The 22,587-nt window shown below is 42.4% G+C and overlaps 1 protein-coding gene across 1 annotated transcript in view; it reads left to right on the top strand.

Annotated features, from left to right (window-relative positions):
* DOCK5 (dedicator of cytokinesis 5) overlaps positions 1 to 22,587 on the top strand; it is a 125,535-nt gene that overhangs the window by 24,016 nt on the left and 78,932 nt on the right. Inside the window, exons 2-3 of the mRNA XM_014943139.1 lie at positions 14,424 to 14,507; positions 21,994 to 22,034. Coding sequence (XP_014798625.1) covers positions 14,424 to 14,507; positions 21,994 to 22,034 — 125 coding nt within the window. The remainder of the gene's footprint in view (positions 1 to 14,423; positions 14,508 to 21,993; positions 22,035 to 22,587) is intronic.

Raw genomic sequence — 22,587 nt, 5'->3', positions numbered from 1 at the left:
AATTATTAATTGAATTTTATCAAAAGAGCTCTGAGATGCGAGATCCAGAATGGTTTGCATTTTGGTGAAGATGGTGGCTTGCACCTGGATGTGCTCGTATGACTGTCTCTTGAAATGTAAATTTACCTTTATTTTTGGGGTAGTGACTGTTTCATGGAGCTTATAGGATAGGATGGGGAAGGACCAGGCAGACTGTTGTGGCTGTTCCTCTGCAGTTGCAGACACCTTTGACTGCAAACTAACAGGATGGGAAGTGTTTGTTTCTAACCCTGTAGTTTGATCTGTGTATGCAGCTATTGTTCAGCTAATCCACAAATCTGATCTCCAGAATAAGAAATTATTAATTGAATTTTATCAAAAGAGCTCTGAGATGCGAGATCCAGAATGGTTTGCATTTTGGTGAAGATGGTGGCTTGCACCTGGATGCGCTCGTGTGACTGTCTCTTGAAATGTAAATTTACCTTTATTTTTGGGGTAGTGACCGTTTCATGGAGCTTATACAATAGGATGGGGAAGGACCAGGCAGACCGTTGTGGCTGTTCCTCTGCAGTTGCAGGCCATAATGGACCATTCACTCCACATACAACAAAGGGCTTCAACCCAGCAGCAAACTTGGAGCTTGCAGCAAAACACTGAAAGCCACAAATTGTGATGTCCTGCTTAGAAGGAGCAAGGGAAAGCTTCAGCAATGTTTGTCGTCTCCTAATTGTCAAATGTATAACTTAAAATATTATTGAGCCCAGAAAACCTTCACTGGCCAGTGAGGTATATCAATGCATTCTTTGTATTTTAGTAATCTTTATAGGCTCTGAGTAAAACTAGACTTGGGTTTTGTTTAGAAAATGTCTTAAAATGCTGGATGAAGGGAAGCTAATTAAACCAAGTGGTTCAGTCCCTCTGTGGAAAGCGTTTTGATGTGGTGTGTTTTTAAGGCAGGGGGCTGGGAGAGGAAGGTTGAGAAACTTTTGGGCAGCTTTAGTTCCTAAGCTTTCCCGGCCTCCTTGCATCCCATTTCAGGAATTCTCATTTTGCACTTCAAGTGTGCAAATACAGAGGTGATATTTGAAAGGGGATGGCTCGATTTTTATCTGGTTCCAAAAGAAGTGGAGCCACATGCTGTGGCTAAAATACTTTAGCCGTATTTCCAACAGAAACTGCTCCTTACAGTGGCAAATCGCAGCCTTTGAGTTTCAGTCTGTCATCTTTTATTTTGTTGGTTTTTTTCTTTTTGAATAGAATTAATTTTTTCTTTTTTTTTTTTTTTTTTTTGTAAACTGACAGGTAATTACCCCTAATAGTTATTGGTTTTTCCCTGCTGGAGGGACTGGAGCGTAGAACTATTCTTGTAGTGAAGAAGTATTTACTTTTTTTGAAATACCATGTGGTGGTTGAGTTACAATCAGCTGCGTCATGTCTTAGGAATGGCAGTAATTTTTCAAATGTAAACCAGTGCCTGCCAGCTACATCAGTGATTTATGGGAGCAGAAATGCAAAGGATCAGAGAGGAAGAGAGAGTGCTGCAGAATAAGATTTTCTTACTAATGGTTTGATTTGTGATAACTTCTGGTGCGCTGGGCCATCAGGTTTTGGCTTCGTGTTCAAACCTCATACGTCTTCTGCAAAGTTGTCTTGAAATACAGTCTGTGATCAAAGGAGTTTCACGGTGCTGATAGTAGTACATCATGTCAAATTAGAGCAAAATTCATATTTGTTTCAACTTGCTGCTTGCCTTATGTCTGCTGTTCCTGTAGGATGCTCCTGGTTTGAAACTTAGGTCCACCATAGTGCAAGGGCTCTAGAAGGATGGAAGAGTCATCAAATTGTCATGTTGATGGCAAAACCAACAAAATTTTCAACAGGGAAAAGTGAGAACTTGGCGGTTTTGACAGCAAAAAGTTCTGAATCTTCAGAGTAGTATACAGTGCTTTATTTCAGATTTACTTCCCCAGTTTTTGCTGCTGTGTCTATAGTTTATTTGATGTGGAAGTCGGCTGTGCTACTTCTTGCTTCCATAGTCCTTTCTATTTTTTGTTAATCCATATTAGCCCGAGTCTGCCTTCTCTTGCTTTTGGTGATTACTGCTCTGCTTTTTAAGCAGTTCCCTCTGAAACTAATCCTGTGGACTTCAAAGGCATTGCTGACGTGAACAAGACTTGTAACCGTTCCTTTTCTTATTCTTGCTTTGACAAGCAATATTTCTGGAAGCATCTTGTGACTTCTGGGTGCTTTAGCTCTTGGGTTTCCACCTTGAAACATGACCAACAGCCCTGATGTTTAGGAGCTATCACATGCTTCATCTTACTAACAGTCAGGTCCCTTCATGGACGTTCCAAATCCTCTCTTGAGACATCTAGAACTGGTAGTTGCCTTCTAGAGTTCTGGCTGAGCTTTCTCCTGCTGTTTGGGCGTGAGCCTAATTGCTCAGAGGTGTCAAGGGGGTGTAAGTACCAGCTTCCGCTAGAGCTGGGTGTGCCAGCCCTTCTCAATTTCACACCAATCCCTTGTATATTCTTGGGGTTCTTTTGGTGCAGGACTGTATTTGCTAGCACAAACACAGATGGGGACTATGCAAGTTAAAAGCAAAATAATAAAAGTTCATGATCAGAAAAAACTTAAACCAATAGCATATTGATCAAGAAGTAGTAAATGTGTAATAATCTTTCCCTGTCATTCAGAAGTTGAAAAATGTACACTCTTCCACATGTGAACTTGCCAAAGGTCCTTTAACTGAAAGTCTACTTTTTTTTTTTTTCTATTTAACTTGCACTTAACTGGACTGGTAGGACATTTCTTTCAATTAGTGCTTTTAGGGGAAAAAGAGCCATCCTATTTATGCTAGCATGTCAAGACACAACCATAACCAAGCTTAAAACTACCTTAGTCCAAAGTCATGAATTCATTTAGCCCCTTGCTATCAGAGGGAGACTGGGATTTCAGGCCCAATGCATTCAACTTGTGATTTAATGCCTAAAATGCTGTAGTGAATTTTGGCGCGTTTGCCAGGAAACGTGCTAATAAAACTGGACCATAACTCTGAATTACTAAACAGCTTTCTAGGTGGTCAGTTCATGGTTGCCTTCAAAAACTGAAGATGTGACAGTGCGCTCGTTGGACCAGTTGCTGCAATGATAAAAATGTCTTTTTGGTGGAGTACAGACCGTACCTCCCAGGAATAGAGGGGGAGCGTTCTTTAAAGGCTGAATTGCTCTGGCAGCCTCTTGAAGCTTTCAGATAGGGGTCTGGCACGTTGTCAGAATGGACCTTAAAAAAAAAAAAGTAGTGATTGTTTTACGGAGACTGTTCTTTGGCCACTTCTTATACCCTCAAATTTTTGGAGGTGTTGCTGCAATAAAAGCAGATCTCGTTCTGGAAAGTGCTGAGTCTGGGCAAAAAGCTCATTGAGATACAGGGGAGATGATAACAGTTTTCTGCTCTTAGGGAACCTTGGTACTTTGATCCTTTATAATAATAAAACAGTTTATAACTTCAGCTCGAAAGTTCTAATAGTCTTTCAGAATGTCATGGGCGAATAATGGCCAATTAGTTCTGAAAGAGTACTTTTTGCATTTAAAAAAAGAAAAAGAGTAACTAGTTAAAATATTAGAGACCTGGATTGTACAGCACTTCCATTCTCATTGCTCTGACAATGTAGTGGGGGCTTCAAGCTGCAGAGAGATGGAGCTTAATGTAAAAGAATAAAATTGCTCTAGAAAATGAAGGGAAGGTACCCAGTTCCAGGTTCTTTATCTCCTTGCATCTTGTGCAGCTTTAATTAAGAGTCATCTGCCTACTGCAAATTTGCAAGTAGCTTGTTCTTCATTCTTCTTGACAGCAAAGGGATCAATATTCCTGTTTGGCTTTTTTCCTTCCAGGGTAAGACCCTTAGTTCCCGGCCAAGATTTCCTGTTCCTTATTTCAACACTATTCCCCTGTTTGCCATTTGCTTGTTACCTGAGATAGGTGGCCAGATAAAAATGCCTTGGAATGAAAGGTCTCTGGAAATGTGAAACTGTGTATCTGGCCGTGGGTGCCAGTTCTCTGATTGGGGCTTGTGTCATTTTGCAAACATTGAATCGATGAAACCACAGGCATCCATTATGGGAGATGTAATCTGGTACCAAACCGGTGTTGAATGAGAAGGACTGAAGGTGCAGAGGCCAATTAAAATCCCTCTGGTTATGCATATTAGAAATTCTGCTTGTGTTCGCCCTGCCAGCAGGAGTTAGCTCAAGTGCTGGTTTCCGTAGAGGTGGTCCCCAGTGGAGGTAAAGAGGGTTTTAGCAGCCTATCCCAACTTTGTTAAAATGCAGTGGGCCAAGCCACACGATGAATTCTTCTCGTGCAGATTGTGAGAGAGCTTGTCTGTCTCTTCCTGAGTGCATGGATGGAAGGGGGAAGGTGTTGGAGGCCTGAGAACACTTGTAGAAAAAATTTATGGCTGTCATTCTGGTGGGTTACGTTTGTGGCTGATGAAATGGGATCCCTTGGCTTTATATCCTCTGTGGGTCTGTCAGCTTGAGTTGAGTGTTGATGCGTGTAGGTGCGAGGCAGGAGACAGTGCTGAAGTTTGAACTGAAGTGAACTTTGGGGTGAAGAGTAGCCTGTAGGCACAGTTGGACTCCATGCCCAAGTGTTTTACTCGTTAGACCTCCTCTCATCTCTCCACCCTCGCTCCCTCTGAAAGTAATGCACACAGCAAAGCTCATTAGATAGTAGCACTCGCAGTTCTGTACAGTAGTATTTCCAAGTTTTCTTTCTACCTCCTTTGATGTTTTGCCCAGTAAGAACTAGGACAGTAATTTAAAGCCAATGGCAAATTCACTTAATTCTTTTGAAAGTGCCACATGCTTTCAAGTTGGGAATTAGCTGAGTAGTCCAATTTATCAAGTGACGGTTTGGGGTTTTTGCTTTTATAAATCTGCTTGAAAATTTCATTGCAAAAATTATTCTTGCAGTTAATCTGTCCAAACACAAGTTTCACGTTTGTAGGCTTGGAGGGAAAAAACAAAACAAACAAGGTGATTACAGACAGACTGGGTAAAATTCAGTTGCAATTGTATGTCTGTTATAAACGAGCATCTGTTTCTTCACAGACCATAAAAATGGAAACATTCAAAATCAGAGTTTACTTTTGTGAAAACTGGATTTCAAACGTCTGATAGGTATATGCAGTTGTTAAAACTAGAATGTAAGTACCACAATACTCAGAAGGTGCTAGGTATGAACCCCTTCTGTAGAGGACAACCCAAAGAGTGCCCATTTTCTTCTAAGTCTTTCTCCAAAAAGCACAATACGGAGAAGATGCATAATATTTTAACTTTATTGAGTTCCTGTGGTATCAATAGGCTGACCTGAATACAAAGGAGATTCTGATTCAGCTAAACCCAATGGCAAAACTGTTGATTTCTGTGGTTATATGAGAATTGAAATGGTGTGATGTGGCTAGAATGGTTGCTCTGAAGAACAAGACTATGATTTAATATATTTTGGGGAGAATACTAATTGTTCAGGCTAGATGTTCCTGCTCAGATTTCAAAGAGGCAAAATACAAAGCTGCAGGGCTTGGAAGATACGTACCTTACAATAATATTAAGCACTCTTTAACCTAATAAGATCTATAAGCCTCCTGTCACTGTGGTATCTAGTTCTTGTAGCCTCGCCAAGAGGTGGAAAGGAGCAGTCTTGTCTTGTATCCTGCCTCTCGAGAAGGTCACTGGGAAAGCAGTTGAACGTGTATCTTGGTAAATGAATTTAAACACACCGGGTAGATGTGTTTTGTGAAATTGGAGCTGGTAAAAGATGCAGCTTTGATAGCACCAGGATCTGAGGTTTCTCTGTAGTAATAGCAACACTGGCAGCTGTTTCTGCACCTTTCCTCCCTGAGCCAACTTCATGCTGCTCAGAATTGAGTACCAACGAAACGGGAACCGCGATTTGCCGTCACTGGTTTCTGCTCTTCTCTATCAACTAAAGGAAGGTCAGCTCAATGAAATGCAAGATCTTCCAGCTGCTGGATTGAGAACCGTTAAGTCAAGACCCACCTTCCAGGCCCAACAAGCAATGGGTTGTCATCTCTTTGCACTTGGAAGGTGCTTTTGGCCTGTGAGTTCCAGGTTGGGTACTCCTGCATCTGCTCATTCCGCTCAAACACTGACATGCTATTGCATGTTGCTTGCTTTGAATCAGCCAGACCCGAAACAGACTGTAGCCTTAAAAACTGTTTTACGCTGTGGCTGACACCTCCTTATTTTATCTTCTCTTTTTATGTTTGAACCCTGTTAGGCAGGCGCCGTTCTCCCCGACTGCAGGAAGCAGAGATGCCAAGGGAATTCCTCTAAACCACAACCTGGGTAATCTTCCAGGCAACCTTAGATGGTTGTGGTAGAAAGATGTATCAAGGCAACCTGATAAAAACTTAGGAAAGTTTTAATCTTCCAGAAGAGAAGCTAGTCTGTTTTCTTTTTCTGTCTGTGTATCTGCGAAAGGGGACATTTCATGATGTTCCAAGGTGACTAAAACTGCAGGTCTAGGTTTTTTGGGCTTCGGTTCTTTTGGTGTGTTGGGTTTTTTTTCTTTCCTTTTTAATCAAGCACTGGATTTAGTTGAGCGTCATGTTTTCAGGAGCAGGTTGGCTCCTACTCTGCTGGTACTGATTTATTCCTCCATTGGCTCACAGCACTCCCTCTTACTCCAGACATAAGCTGAGACAGCTAATGTAGATTAATTCTTTATCTGAGCTTAAAATCCCCAAGGGCCCTTTAGAGTGAAAATAATGAAAGGAAGTAGAAAGCCTAGTGAAGATTACACAGCTAACGATTTGTGTATGCCTTACCCATATGTAAAATAAAATGCATACTTAGGTACTTGAGACTGCTGGTCTGGTACATGTCTTCAGGAAAATGGTTTAGAAAACTACTGTGTGTGTAAAAAGAGCAGAGCTTTAAACTCCACGTTGACATTGGTAAAAGGGAAAATTGGACTTTTGGAGATGGGGGCATTTGTTTTAACTCTTGAGGTGAGATTTTTTCCAAGTGTTACATCTGCTCGTATTGAGCAAAGACAGGGTTAGTACTTCACAGTGCTGTAACAAATGCACTGTAACTTCTCTCTGCTTCTCATTGACATAAACAAAAGTCACTGGTCATCAAGAAAACTTACTGTAGACTCTCAGGAGTGTAACAGAGGGTTTCTGTGCACTTCAGATCACAGAAGCAGTTACAGTTTGGCTGCTTCTCCCCTAAGCACAGTTACAGAGAGACAAAACAGCTTCCGCTGTGATGACTGTATTACTGGTATCCAAATGGGTGTGTGTTTGGGATCTCTGTCCTGTGCTGTGGTGTAGATGAACTCTGAGACCAGAATCACCTTTATTGTTATCCAACTACTGTGTTATGAACACTTTGTGAGAAATAATTGAGGGGAAGATGACTAATGGGAATGCTGTAAACATGAAAAGATAGAAATTATTTCTTCTTCCTTTGTAATCACTATGTCTCTTGCTTCAACAGTTCTGAATCATTTCAGTTTGCCTGATCTGAATCTACTAAGAAGTTCTAATTAAAATACATGGGCTAATTTGTCACTGGATCTGCTGCTTGCTCCAGAGTGTTGTTGTGGAGCTGACTGTGGTTTTAGTCTGTACAGTTTAAAGCCATAAGAGACCATTAGATCATCAGAGCACTTGTGTAACGCTTGTGGAGCTGTTCGTATTCCCATGGGCTGAGGTTGTTAAGTTGTTTTTTTCTAAAGCAATCCAGGCTTTAAGAGATTAAACCATTGATCCTAAAATCTGATCCAGTCTGTGATGGAGAGAGAGAGATGGGAATATCCAAAAGTTGATGACAGAATGACTGGAAGAAAATCTTCCCCAATCCCAAATTAGCTTAATTTAGACTGCTAGTCTAAATTAGTTAGATTTGAGACAGACTCTGCAAAACCCTAGACCTTACCTATCCCGTCTCCAGGATAGTACTCTGTTATTCAGAGGAAATCAGAAAAATCTTAGACTGCTGATCAGCCGTGCATCTGGCAGACACGCTTCCTCCTCCTCGGCAGGTGAGCACCGACACCCTTATTTGGGTTTGGTTATTGGAATAGGCTTAGGCTGGAGCTGCAGGTGTTGGAAGCACGTGGAGCACAGTGTGGATCTTCCTGCTTTTCTTGTGGTTCTCAAAAGAAAGGAATGAATAGAGAATTTGACAGTACAAAATCCAAATTAGGAAGGCCATGCTGTATTCTCCTGCATAGGCAGATGATATTAACTTCTCAGTTGATTTAATACCCAGTTTTAAGGAGAGGTAAAAGTCCTTCCAAGTGTATTCCTGTGTGTGAGGTCAGCCTGAAACAATACATATTCAAGATGTTAAAGCTCCACCTCTAGCTCATCGGATCTTTGACTCTGAAGCCTAATGATGGCTGTTAATTAAAGCATTTCCATCCACATAATGCTGTTATTCTGGATTATTTGCATTCAAAATGCTAAGCAGTCGCTTGGAACTTTGTAGAATTGAGACTGAATGTCGGGAGTATTTTTTTTCAGAACATTCAGTTAATGTGCATGGTTCACAGAGTGGAACCATGACTTACTTTTCTTGAAGAAGTAGCCTGACATATGAATCTTAATTACGCTACTCGCAATTTTTCAGACACAAATTCCTGGGAAGTTACAAGAACGTTTTTGCTCAAACATCAAAAAGCCTTTGTTCCCATTAAGAATTAATTCCTTGGGCAGTTTCTTGTTTTTTAAATAAAGCCACTGTTTTTTTGGGGTATATCTTGGCAACAGATAGCATACCAGGCTGCTCCAAATGGGGCTGTCCGGCAGAAATGCCATTTCTTAATACAGGGTTGTTGCAGCATAAAAGCACATACTTCTGTTTCCGTACAATAGTTTTTGACTCTTCGGTTGAAAGACGTAATGGGCTGGAGTCTGGTTATTGCAACAGCCCTGAATGAGGCTCTTTGTTGGGAGGAAGCAAGGCACGGCCCTCTGCTATCAGATAGTGGTGAGGGCAGACCCCGGAGAAGTGGGACATGGTATTTGGAAGCGGTTATCGTGTCTTTGTCATGGGTGGAGGGGTGGTTATTTTGAGCTGAGCGAGAGATAACGGATCTTGCAGTGACTGCGTTTTTCAGGCCAATAATCCACATTTCAAATGCATTTTGAACAAATTCTTGAGGAAGGAATTCCATTTCGTTCTGCTTGAATTACGCACAAAATCGCGTGTGGCGGTTTCTGCCTCATTCACTTTTGTTTCAGACATTTTAACTGAGCTTCGCTTGTAGGACAGTCTTGAAAAAGAGTTACAGACTTGTGGTAAAAATGGATCTAGGAATTAATACATGGTTTTCACTGAATTTCACTGAGTTTTAGAGTTGGAAAGGACCATAGAGATCATCTAGTCCAACTCCCCTGCTGAAGCAGGATTGCCTAGAGCTTGTCAGAGCATGTTACTCAGGAGCATCCAGGCGGGTCTTGAAAATCTCCAAGGAAGGGGACTCCACACCCTCCCTGGGCAGCCTGTTCCAGGGCTCTGTCACCCTCACCGTGAAGAAGTTTCTCCTCATATTTGAGTGGAACCTCTTCTGTTCCAACTTGTGCCCGTTGCCCCTTGTCCTCTCACCTGGGAACCACTGAAAAGAGTCTGGCCCCCTCCTCCTTCAACCCTCCCTTGAGATACTTGTAGGCATTGATAAGGTCTCCCCTCAGCCTTCTCTTCTCCAGACTAAAGAGTCCCAGCTCTCTCAGTCTCTCCTCATAAGGGAGATGCTCCAATCCTTGAATCATCTTTGTTGCCCTTCGCTGGACTCTTTCCAGTAGTTCCCTGTCCCTCTTGAACTGGGGAGCCCAGAACTTTGAATATGCTGCAGACGAACAGTATGACGTTCAGGTGGTCTGTCTTCAGTTTCTCTGCTTGCAAAGGAGAACGATTGCTCCCTTTTGGACTGGTGCTGGTGGTACTGTGTAAGGACACTGTGTTAGCACAGGACATCACTTGCCCAGATGTGTACTGGGTCTGTAAAGTGCGGCCAGATACGCATGTGGCATCTGAGGTGACTGCACCATCGCCTTCCTTCCTGGTGGATGCTGTTGGTGGGCACTGGAGAAACAACCCTGACACGGCTTTCATGGAAACATGTGCCAGAACTCTCACTGGTTTCACTAAAAGCTCCGTCGGGCTCAGTGGATTGCTGACAGACCTCTTGCAAATTAAGGCTTCTCCCAGGACTCTTGGGAAGTGAAGCTTTGTGGGTTTTCAAAGTGTGTGTTGGGGTTTCATATATTCTAATTGTGCTGCTTCTCGTTTTCTGCCCCGTGCATGACATTGAGGCTTCTTGCTGTTTGAAGTGCCCCTGTCTGGTGTTTCACAGGTCAGGAATGTGTGCTGGGATTCATCTGCTGTCTTTGTACAACTGGAGAGAGTGACATAATGAAACCTGCTCTTCCCACCATAGTACTGCCATGTGCCAGCTCACATCAAACCCTGTGCCTTCTCAGAAGCTTCCAGCTCGCCGGTAGCTGTTACTCAGAGCCCTGGAAATCCCAGGATATCTTGGGTTTCCTTTGCCAATCCTGGAGGCTTTGCTTCTGGTCCTGACTGTTGTGTGATGCTTCAGAGCAGGGCAGTGTATCCCCCGAGATCCAGGGCACACACCCAGTTGTGCAATGTCTCTAGAGTTCCTTCCCGATCCATTTTGAGGACTCACCTTCTTCCCTGAAGCATGAAAATTGCTTCTCCTTATCTTCAACTCCATTACTCTGGCTGCTGTCATCATGTTATCTGTTGTCCTTTTCAAACCAGCCCCACTGTTGACTCTTCTGACCTTCCCTCCCGATGAATTTCGTGGGCTGGATGCATCATTGAGAAAAACAACATTTCTTAAACTTACTTTCCCCTGATCAAGCTGTGAGACTGCCTTCATGGGAATTAAATAATACAGTACGTTGCCTGTAGTTATACTCTAACAATATGATCATTAAAACGACCCCAGTTTCTCTTTCCTGTGGATCATGTTTCCATCTCATCCTCTTTGTTTGGATCAAATTGGTGAGATTTCAGTGCTGCTTTTCATTCAGGGTGATTAAAAAGAGCAGAATCACTCTTCCAAAGTGAATTTCAAGGACAAAATCTCAACTGACGTTTAACTTGAAGGGAAAAGACTTGAGAGATTCCTGCAGATTTGGGGACAAAAGTCTCTGTAGTTTTAAATTTTATTATTTTTTTGCCATTCTAGCTTCAAGGATGAAGGATTTGTATTTTTTTTCATGCCATGACCATGTTTGTTATATGCAGCTTCCTTTTAAGTCTGAAAGAGGTCAGCTTAAATACACAGGATGAAAAAGAAGCGAAGCGGCTGAAATAGCTGCAGATGGGGTGTTTGGGACAGGGCTGACTTTAAGCAGCAGGAAGCATCAGTTGCAGCAGTAAAGCTCCCAGGGAAAATATGCCAGCAATTTGTCTTTTATAACCTTGTGCATAACCATTGGGTGGGAGATTTTATACACAGCAGCCCTCTGTTCTTCCTTAAGTCAATCTAGCAACGCGAGATGCTACAAATCTTGCCTTTTTTCTGATGCACAGTGGCAGAAGCGTGTTCCTTCAGCTTGTAAGTGTTCCACATGGGGATCTGAAACCTTCCTGGTGGAGCAGGGAGAGAGAAGGGAAGGGAAGTGTTTAATTCTCTGTCTTGTGGCCGTTGTGATCTTTGGTGAGGGGAAGGGAACTGCAGTGTTTAGTTCTCCCTCTTCTCTTGTGCTCTTTGGTTTTGAATTAACTAACTGTGTTCTCCGAAGAAAGGCTTGTCTGATGCCCGCCCACCTTTCTGTTAGACACTTGGGGCTGCTCAGAATGCTTTTGTCTGAAGCTAAAGCAGTATTTTATGGAAGAAATACAGACTGATATTTATATAATGTCTGTTTGTCCCAAAGAAACCCGAGGCATCTAGAAATTGTAGGTAGGACTCCCGATGGCTGTAAGCACACACGCCGGTCCTCAACAGCAGCCGTGGAACTGGGATCCCAAACAGCATTTTAAGACAGAAAGTAAAGCAGCCCAGCTGTAACCACAGGAGGAAACTTCAGTAGAGAGAATGAAATCAGCCAAGTTAGAAATTGGCTAAGACCCTGTGCTTTAAATCTTCTAACTCTGTTGACAGTGCTATAGGATTAATAATGTCCACGGACCGCTTGATGCCTGAACTTCAGCTGAGGAATGACACCTCCTGTGTCCCTGTAGCGTGTTACGGGCCAACGGTTCTGCAGTGACTCCAGAGGAAGCCTGGATTGTTTTATCCTTCCATCCCACTCCCTGCGGCGCCTCGGGGAGGTTTGGAGGTGTCCCATCCAAGTCCTGGATTGCAACATCCCTGTGGAACACTAAGGATCTGGCAGGTTCACTGCAGCAGGAGGCACAGCCGCAGGGAGTGACCTTCCTTTGGGTTGGGCGCTGCACTTTTACGCTGACCTCTGCAAACCCTGGCAGAATGATTTTCTGTATCTGGCAGAATGTTTTCTTTTTAACTGAATCAAATACAGCATTAAGCAGTTCTTCTGTCAATTTTATGATCTCGGCATCCGTCAATAGAAAGTGACTTAATGGGTGACTCTGATCCGCTCATGGGTGTTCATGTTTTTCTTTGCCTGTAAATGTTAGACAGATTTTTCTGCTAAAACATTGATGGGATTTTTAATTTTGGGCCTATTCGGGGGCCTTTAAGGTGTCTAAACTGAATATCCAGATCACTGGTTGGTTTTTGTTATCTTGGCTTACCACACTGTTGTGGGGAGGGAGAGAAAACTGGCTGTCGAAGCAGCTGGTGCCTTAGGAGCAAAAATCCAGTAACGTTGGTGTGACCCTCTGGAAAGCAGCGTAAGAGAATTGGGTGGTGCCTTAGGAGCAAAAATCCAGTAACGTTGGTGTGACCCTCTGGAAAGCAGCGTAAGAGATTCCCCGTGTTCCCTGTGTGTGTCCCTGCAGGCACTGAGGTTACAGTGGGCATGAATTGGAGCCACCGTGAACAAACACTGTCCCTGCAGCATCAGAAAATAAGTATCTGTTTGTGATCGGGGTCTATTTCGGATACTGCAGGGAGTTCACATTGCCTGCCTACTTCTGTTGGATAGTTATAATATTTTAAAGAAAACAAGTATATGTGAGATAATTTCCGGTGTGGTAAGCCACAGTTATTTACTTATTCTGGATGCCTGCCAGGAGGCAATATACCTCATCTTGACGGAAATGATAGGCATTTGATGTGAATTTCCCGACATAGGAGCTCTTTTTTTAATTATTTATTTAATATTCGGAGAGCCTCATATACAAACCTTCTGAAGTCTGAAGAATTTTCCCAAAGCCCCCTGAAAATGTTTGCGTGATTTATTTGCCTTCTTTATAAAAATAAACATTGGGGTTACTTCACTGCATTTTCTTGCGGAACAGATTTGGAGGCTTAAATGTGACACAATGTGTGTGAGAAGACCACGTTGCTGTATCTAAGATGTGATCTGTGCTTAAACTGGTGTTTTAAATAAATAAGATCGTGTCATTGTGGTATAGGAGTGGTATGTTCTGATTTAGCTGGTCAATTCAACAAAGCAGAGCAAAGCATTTTCCTGACTGCGTTATGTCTTTGTACTCACGTTGCTTTGAAAGCAAATTCAGATTAAACGTTCTCACCTTGAGGAGCCTCCAGCAGCTCCAAGGAGCTCTTCTGCTTTGCCTGGTGAAACTCTGCACCTCAAGAAAGTTCCAGAGAAAAAGCAGTTTAGAAGCCTGGGCTTCTGGGCTTAATCCTATTCCCACTGGAAATCCTCTCAGCATTCAGATTAGCTTTGTCTTTGGTAGGGATTAAATTTGCAGAGAATCTCAATTTTTCGTGCTAAGACAGCTCCTGTCTAGAAAAAGCTTTTAATTGCAAATAGCATGAGGCTTTTAATATGGAATAGTGGCATTCTTTTCTTATGACAACCAATTTATGTATTTTTGCCAGGGCTCGTGAGTGCTATGTTGTAGTTAGTCCTGTGAAACACTAATAAAAAATGACAATTAGTTAATTGATCCATAACCTCTGCCTGGGGTAAGAGTGACCTTTGCTGGGCAGGTTGGCAGTAAAGTGGGAAGGTGCAGCTTCTTAATATAGTGTCACAGATCTGGCTTCTTAAAGGTGAAAGCCAAACTTTGTTGGATGTTAAGATTAATGTTTTTTATCCTTGCAGGAACTGATGATAGAATCTGGAAATAGATAAGCTACATATTTCTCCGGTGTATTATATACACGGGATAGCTTACTAACATTATAGTGCTTTTTCAAAATCATATTCTGCCTTTGACAGGTGCCATGATGCCAGATTTCAAAATCTGAGTAACGCACAGCTTTCATGATTGTATTTTTCACCCCTCTCTCTTCTCTCTTCCCTTTTCCAGCAATATACAATTACGATGCTGTCCAAGATGTGGAGCTCTCCTTGCAAGTCGGCGATACCGTTCACATTTTGGAGATGTATGAAGGTAGGTTGCAGATCTTCCAAGCACTTCACAGTGAATTTTAAAAGTAAATATAACAAGTCAAGATTTTTTTTTTTTTTAAAATACAAATTTCAGGTCTAGAATTTCAACTTCAGATATTCGCAAAAGCACAACGCATGCTATGTCATGTTTATTTTTACTTTACTTTTAAAACTGTATTAAAAATGCATGAAACACAGAAGCTGCAATCGTATCTACACTGTTCCTGGCAGAGGTTTGTCAAGGTAAGTTTTCAGTAGTGTCTCAAGGCAGAACTGGAAGAGAAAGAAACACTTCTGGCTGTTTATTTCTGTTTTCACACCACAGCTCTTTACCTTGGTTCTTCCTCATGCCAGGCCAAGCGCGTGTATAATCATGTAATGAACTGATCCAACTGGAAAATAATAATATTTTTTTTAAAAGTAGCTTTTAACCTGCATTAGTTCTTTGATCTGAGACGACAGAGGCTGTGGATGAAAGAAAAGGAGAGAGCAGGCCTAATTGTTTCAGAAGTAACATTGGTTTAAGCAGTAATACCATGAACTGGCATCGTATGCTTTACAAGCCTCCAGTTATAGAGCTTCCATGCCCTTTTTAGGCTGTTTCTCCCAGTACTTTACTGGGAAGGTTTTTAATAATATGTACCTTAATGTAAAACATCTTGCAGAAAGGAAGACAAAATTCCTATTTTAAACAAGATGAAAATTACACTTGTCTGGTCCATATCTACTTATTGAACTAGACTGTTTAATGAAGATTTCAATATTAAGAATGGAACATGGCCATTTAGTTATTTTAAAGAGTGTAGTAGTCACTGCTTCATTTGGGAGGCTCTCCAAAATCTAAATACTTGTTCCAAAATATAAATTCAATCATTTTCACAAGCAGCATCAGCTTGAAAAAGACACAGCATAAAAAAAACCTCTTTGGTGTCTGTGCTGGGAAGGGTGAGCTGCTGCTTTAGTAATTTCTTCTTAGTCAATTGTTCTCTTTCCACTTCTCTCTGCCCTTGACACTGGACACAGGCAGCCAGTTCCTACGTGGCAAAGCAGATTATGGTGCTCATGTGTGTTTTTACACTGATGTGTGTGATAGTGGTGAGTGGTTTTGGCGGAGGGAGAGAGAGGGGGAGAAATAGGAAAAAAATCCTGTAATAGCACTGATTTATGAACTGAGGAAGACACAAGGAAGAGGGAGTGTCATTACACTGATGTGTGTGATAGTGGTGAGTGGATTTGGCAGAGGGAGAGAGAGAAAGGGAAAAATAGGAAAAAATCCTGTAATAGTACTGATTTATGAACTGAGGAAGACACAAGGAAGAGGGAGTGTCAGGGGTGAGAATTGCCCTCATGAAGATGAAAGTTGGGGTGTTTCTTTCTCTTTTTTTTAAAGCAACATCATTGTTTGGTCCTACTTGGTCTGTAATCAGCTGTTTAAGAGAGACAGTCAAGAATAGGAAGTGAATACCCAAATGGCATCCCTTTCTTACCTGAAATGTCCCAGTTTGGAACCTCAGCCTGAGAGGATTGATTGTAAATTGTTTGGGAAAGTGAACGTGTTTTGATTGTTCTCATACACTGAGCCATCAGCGTGGCATCCTAGTTTGTGGCTGAGGCACCTAGGAGTTACTGCAGCACAACTCAGTACTTCTGGAAAGAGCAGCCCAAAATTCAGGCTAGACATTGTGAATCTGAAGGAAAAGATGCAGATCGTCTCTGAGGTGGTAACCCTGCTGCAGGTCAGGTCCTGCTTCTCATAAATTCATTCTAAAAGCTCCAAGTTCTGATATTTTTTTCTGCTTGGGAGGAAATTCTGATGTCTTATTCTATCTATTTTTCTTTTGGGACATCAGCTTTCAGCGTCGTTTCCAGACATCTGTGGGCTGTGTTTTTGAGAATCAGTGTTCTCACAAGAAGCCTTTTCTGTTTCTTCTCATGCTAATGATGTATACTTACAAATACAGCTCCAGTCTGATAAAAGTGTGGTTTTTGTTCCACTAATCACGGTTCTTATCTGGATACACAAGTCTCAATTTAGAAAAAGGTTCCATTTAACCAGGGCGTTGGCTTTGTGAGAAGAAAGGCTCGGAGATGCCCTGTGAAGTCCTCCTTTCAGTCGGTGTGAGTTATCCCTGCAGCTCCTGGCAGAGGGCGTTCCTTAGGCTATCCCTAACATTCCTTAGGGAATTAAGAGGGAGTTTTTCAGGCTTGTCCAGGGGTTCTCACATAATGGTAACAGCCGCTTGGAAAATCTTACTCCTTGCTGCTGTTCCCTACCTGCACAGGAGCATCTTTGGGTCACCAGAAGGATCTCAGGGCTGTGGTACCACAGTTCGTTTCCCGCTCTGTCAGTCATCTAGAACATGCCTCCTTTTTCCTCCTGGCTGAAGTCAGCAGGTTTTTGTTCCCCAGCCATGTCTGGTGAAGGCTCTCTGTGTTGGAAGCTCTTTGTGTTCCACATCTGGGGCTGTGGCCGGCTCCGCTCCGTCTGTAGGAACTGAAGTGCACGGTTTGTTCCTGGACAAACCTCCTGGCGAGGCAGCAAGGCTGAAGCTTGCGCGGGGTTTTGGTGTTAACAATAAATGTTATCTGACTCTCCACTGGCTGAATAGCTCTGAGACATAACACTGATACAGCTAAGCCACTGGGGAAGGTTTGTGAGGAGCAAAGAGCAATAAAGTGAATTGAAGTGCAAGCCAGAAGGTATGGATGCAGTTTGGTGCTGGCCTCTGTGCTGTGAAAACTCCTCATGTTAAGTGGCTTTGCTGGAGTGTCTTGCAAACTCTGTGGAGTGCCTGAGGTCAGGTGCTGCTGTTATAGTGCCTAATGGCCTCACAAGGAGAGAAAGCACCTTGAAATTGCAAAACCCCTGCTCATTTGTGGTATCGAAGCTATCGAGGCCTGTTGCAAAGGCTTGAAGTCCTTGGAAAGTCAGCCAGATTTGGGGTGAGGCTCTGGCATTGCACTTTTGTTAGAAAACCCTTCTTTTCCCATGCTCCAAACAGATGCTTTGCCTAATGTTTTGTAAGTCCCAGTCACTATGACATGGTTAGGCTGGGCTTGTGAGAAGATAAGGGAGTGATAATGCCATAGATTGTCTGTTCACAGTGCTGGACCGCTGCTTGCCCGTGTCAAGGATTCCTCAAAGGGTGATTGTCCCTGTCAATGGTAGCTTCAACTCGGATGAATTTCACAACATGGAAGTGAAGGTCATCAGAGCCAAAACCACGGACTGAGCAGTTTGAACTAAAGGCTTGAAATATTTCTGGTACAAGGAGAGAAAGCACCTTGAAATTGCAAAACCCCTGCTCATTTGTGGTATCGAAGCTATCGAGGCCTGTTGCAAAGGCTTGAAGTCCTTGGAAAGTCAGCCAGATTTGGGGTGAGGCTCTGGCATTGCACTTTTGTTAGAAAACCCTTCTTTTCCCATGCTCCAAACAGATGCTTTGCCTAATGTTTTGTAAGTCCCAGTCACTATGACATGGTTAGGCTGGGCTTGTGAGAAGATAAGGGAGTGATAATGCCATAGATTGTCTGTTCACAGTGCTGGACCGCTGCTTGCCCGTGTCAAGGATTCCTCAAAGGGTGATTGTCCCTGTCAATGGTAGCTTCAACTCGGATGAATTTCACAACATGGAAGTGAAGGTCATCAGAGCCAAAACCACGGACTGAGCAGTTTGAACTAAAGGCTTGAAATATTTCTGGTACAAGCTACGACGTGCTGGTGTCCAACGCACTGTAAATCTGTATAGGAACAACCCGAGAGCTGTTCCCTGTTGGGTTGGGGAACTCCACGGTCTAGATGGTGCAGTGTTTCCTTCAGTCAGGAAAATGAAGATTGTGGCATCCTGTGTCTTTGTCATTCTGCCCTTAGGGCCAGTTGTAAGCGGGGTTTGCACTGTAGATAGGGTCAAAATTTGCATATTCAGTGTTTTACTTTGATAACAACATTGCAATTTCTTGGTTGGACTTCAAGCATGCTTTGGAACACCATGGTGTATCATTATACATAAAGATCTGGAGGATACCAGTTTCCTTAGACTTACCTGCCCTTTAAAACAAACACACAAATACCCTCTGCAAAGTGTGATTCTGTTAGTTTAGGTGTCTCAATCATAATAGCCGCGTGTAAACCACAAAGCAAGGTATTTTTTTCCTCCACACAAATACCCTCTGCAAAGTGTGATTCTGTTAGTTTAGGTGTCTCGATCATGATAGACGTGTGTAAACCACAAAGCAAGGTATTTTTCTTCCTCCTTTCTCTGGTTGCAGAAGGGCATGAAGTCTTTGTATAAAATTACTTTTTCCACTTGATAGTAAAATAAGCAGCGTGGGCTTATCCTGTTGTTTGCCAAATATTGTCAAGACTGGGCATAAGCTGCAAAATCCAAGAAAAGAAGGAAACTTGCCGTGTCCAATACTTTGAAGGCTGCTTCAGTGCAGGATTTACTCACCCTCTGGGAACCTGTCCTTGAGGAGCGAGCTGGGGAGGAGACATTTCTGTTGAGGGGAATCTTTTCTAATCTGCAGTATATATTATTCTTTCACACAAGCTGTGGGAAATAGCCATGTTGTGGGTAGAAGGAATGTTTGCCCATGTACAGTGATTCCAATCAGTGTCTTCTCCTGATGCACAGAGGTTTACATTGAATTGGTTCCTAGTTTCAGTATTTATCTTGCCTCTGCCCTCTGTAGGTAAATAAAGCAATCCCTTGTTTTATTTTGGTGCAGCACAGCAGTGTATGTTGTGGTACTGAGAGCCCGGACGCTGCAGTGGAAGAGGAACAAAGACTTTGTGGTTAAGCACGTGGTGTGGGATTGCATCACTGCCTATAACTTCTAGGTGTCTAAACTATTGTAATTTGAGTAATTTTTTCTTAGATTTTCTCACCTTTGACGTACTGCATAAAATCCATTTAACGAAAGGTCAAACTGAGGATCTGTGTTTCCTTAAAAAAAAAAAACAATCCAAAAAACCAAAACCAACCCTTTGTCATATTTCTTTGCAAGACTCAGTCCGCTCTCCTTGTGTTCTTAATCAGATTGCAGTTTGAAAGTATCTTACAGTAGTTGAAATTTGCCATGTCATCTTCAATTGAAAAGCCTTTCTCCATTTAGCACATCTCTGCTTGGAGAAGATACTCAAGAGAAACGCTTAAATAGTCCATCATTCCTCTGAAGCTTTAAGCAGATCTTTTTTTCTTTAAAAAAAGAAATCAAGTAATCAATTGACCACAGCCCAAAGCTTTTGTTCCTTTTAAAATGATGAGTAAGATTATTGAAAACTGGAGCAGGATTCTGAAAAAACTGCATGAGATGCCTGATGAATAGTTTTGCATAATAATGTACAACGTACTTTTATGCAATGATTGCAAAATATTTTACAGGAATATGGTTAATGCCAAGAAGTCATTTTAAAGATGAGGAAGCTGTGGTATAGAAAGGCTGAGAGACTGTCTAATGGAATTGAAGTCACTGGGAAAATTACTCTTGTTAAATTCCCTGAGCTTTGTATCACACCCTAAAGAATTTGTAGTGACCATTCAATTAATTACAACTTTGGATAAAAATAGAACCTAAATCTTCTCATCCCTAATCCAGTACCTTATCCATTGGTCCATGATCAATGGATAATCCTGTCTTCATCCTGGGGAAGGAATGGAATTTCTTCTTTCCTCCGAATTTACTGCTGGAATATTGGGGATTATGTGGTGAAGTTGATTCATGTTCTCGTTGCTTGAGAAAGGGGTGAAAACTATGCTTTATAAAAATCAAAAAGACCAAACACAACCCCCTCCACGCCCTCCCATACAACAAAACAAAAAACTCATCCTAAGCTGTAATTTATTGTTGAGGGGGGTTCAGATCTATGGTTCTTTATGGAACCTTTTTTTGCTAAGTATATAAATCTATTGGGGGAAAAAAAAAACAAAAAGAAAAATGACAAAAAACCCAAACAGAAAAGCCTCCCGTCCTCTCTTCTTTGCCTGATTATTCCTTTAAATCCCTTTGCCTTCTTGATGCTGCTCCCTCTGCCCCTCGGCTGAACATAATCATCTTGGATCCGCGATGTTGTCTGTCCCCATAGCTCTGGACATCATTCGTGTCCAGACCATAATCTGCACTCTCAATGTTTGCTAAGATGTAGGAGCAGTGTTTGTCGTTTCAATGCAAGTAGAACCTTAGGAAAAGAGTCAAAAAATGGTGCTTTAGGAACATATTTAATTGCGAGTTGGGGTCACAGAGTGTCTTGGCATTTGGAGTGATGTTTTTAGTGGCCAAGTTAGTGAGAGAGTGTGAGTCTGCATCCTGTCCCAGAGTGATACAAGGGATGTTGTCTCTGCACATCAGCATTTAAAACAGAGCAAATTATTCTTCTGAAATGTTTAGTTTGTAATTTCCAGTGCAGTAACTTCAGGAGGACTGAAGGCGATGGAAGCTGTTGCTTATGGCAAGGGACAGGCAGCCAGGGAAGGAGTGTTCATCTTGCCCAGCTCTTGCACAGCTGAGACCAATGATGGAGGTGGGAGTGGAGAGATGGAGAAAACCCCTTCCTCTGACTCAGTTTGGAGGTGGAGGAAGTGACTTTCCACAGCTGTGCTTCTCTCCTGCCTGCTTGTTGAGGCAGGCTCACTTGAGGACAATATGAAATACAGTAGTTTTTTCATACACATGTATTTCAGTGACCTTGAAATCAAAATACTGGTCAAACCCAGGTGCTGAAGAGAGAAGAAATGTCCATTAACAGTGAAACATGCTTCTGAGTCTGGGGGCTCACGGTTATTACTTCCTATCTTATACTGTACTAGATCTTGTCAAGATAATATTGAGAAACAATATCTGTACCAGGGCAGGCAGTTCGGAGCTGGGGGTTTTTTTTGCCTTATCTAATAAAACATTCTCTTTTGGCCTTCCTTTGAAGGCTTTAGATTGAGTCACAGGAAAAAATAAAGAATCTACACGAGGTGGAATTTAAGCATGATCTCTAAGATGATTTGAATGAAAATGCGCTTCATAGAAATGAAAATTTTAAAGGAGTGGGTTGGAGTTGGACTTGGGACACTTGAGTCTGTGTCTTGCTGCCAGATCCGTGACCTTGGGCTGGTGGTTCCACACACACCTCTGTGTCTCTGCCCTGGCTGTCAAATGGGCATAGCAGAGTTCTGTGCTGTGGGACTTGTGAGGTTTATGGGAGAAGGGTTGTGACTTTCAGAATGTGTACCAGGGAGTGGTCTGCTTTGCCCTTGAGCCCTCCCAGTACAACCCTAAGGGATGTGGGGGTGTCAGTTCATGGTGGGAAGAGCCCCCCTTCTCCCTGCTCCTCAGACCCGAGCCTCCTGCAAACAGGGCAGAAGTGTCTGCGCAGCAGCAGATCTCAAATGAGCAAGATCAATAGATTTATGTTGTAAAAATGTGGTGAGAATGACAATGTGTATTTAATTGCTGTGGACAGGAAAAAAATATTAATTTTTTTTGTTTCCCTTTGCCAGGCTGGTACCGAGGATACACACTCCGAAATAAATCTAAAAAGGTATGACCTCACTTTTTTCAGTAACTAATTCTTATTTCACACCTTGCCAGGCCCCATCCGGTGCTGTAATCTGCTGTGCTTCCGCTGTGTTTCTCCTCTTAATATTGTACAGGTCTCCAGATCCCTGTGTCCTTTGCCTTAGCACTAGAAATAAATGCCCTTGAGCTAAATGTTTCAGAACCATTAATGGGGTACTCCTGCACTGTAAGAGTGTGTAACGTAGTTTGAACTAGCAAAATTGACTCTTGCATATCTGTATACACAAGTTTATTGCTTTATTATTATGGTCTTGGACCCGTGCATGTCCAGCATTAGTTACGTGGGATGGTAAGACTAGAGTTTTGATTTGGCTTGGAAAATACTCCAAAAATTATGCATGCGTGGCCCTCAGCCAGACTTCCTGAGGTTTGTGAAACCCGTCTGAAAACTGCCTGGAAATCTGGTTTCCCAGAGGAATCCTGGCACCTCTCATGTGGTAACATCCTTCACAGTCTCCATTTTTCAGGCGTAAAGGGGAATGAAAAGAAAATTAAAAAAGGATTGCAGCACTCCA

Source organism: Calidris pugnax, unplaced genomic scaffold (assembly GCF_001431845.1).
Source record: "Calidris pugnax isolate Ruff unplaced genomic scaffold, ASM143184v1 scaffold88, whole genome shotgun sequence".
Taxonomy (NCBI): domain Eukaryota; kingdom Metazoa; phylum Chordata; class Aves; order Charadriiformes; family Scolopacidae; genus Calidris; species Calidris pugnax.
This window is presented reverse-complemented; position numbering and strand designations above follow the sequence as displayed.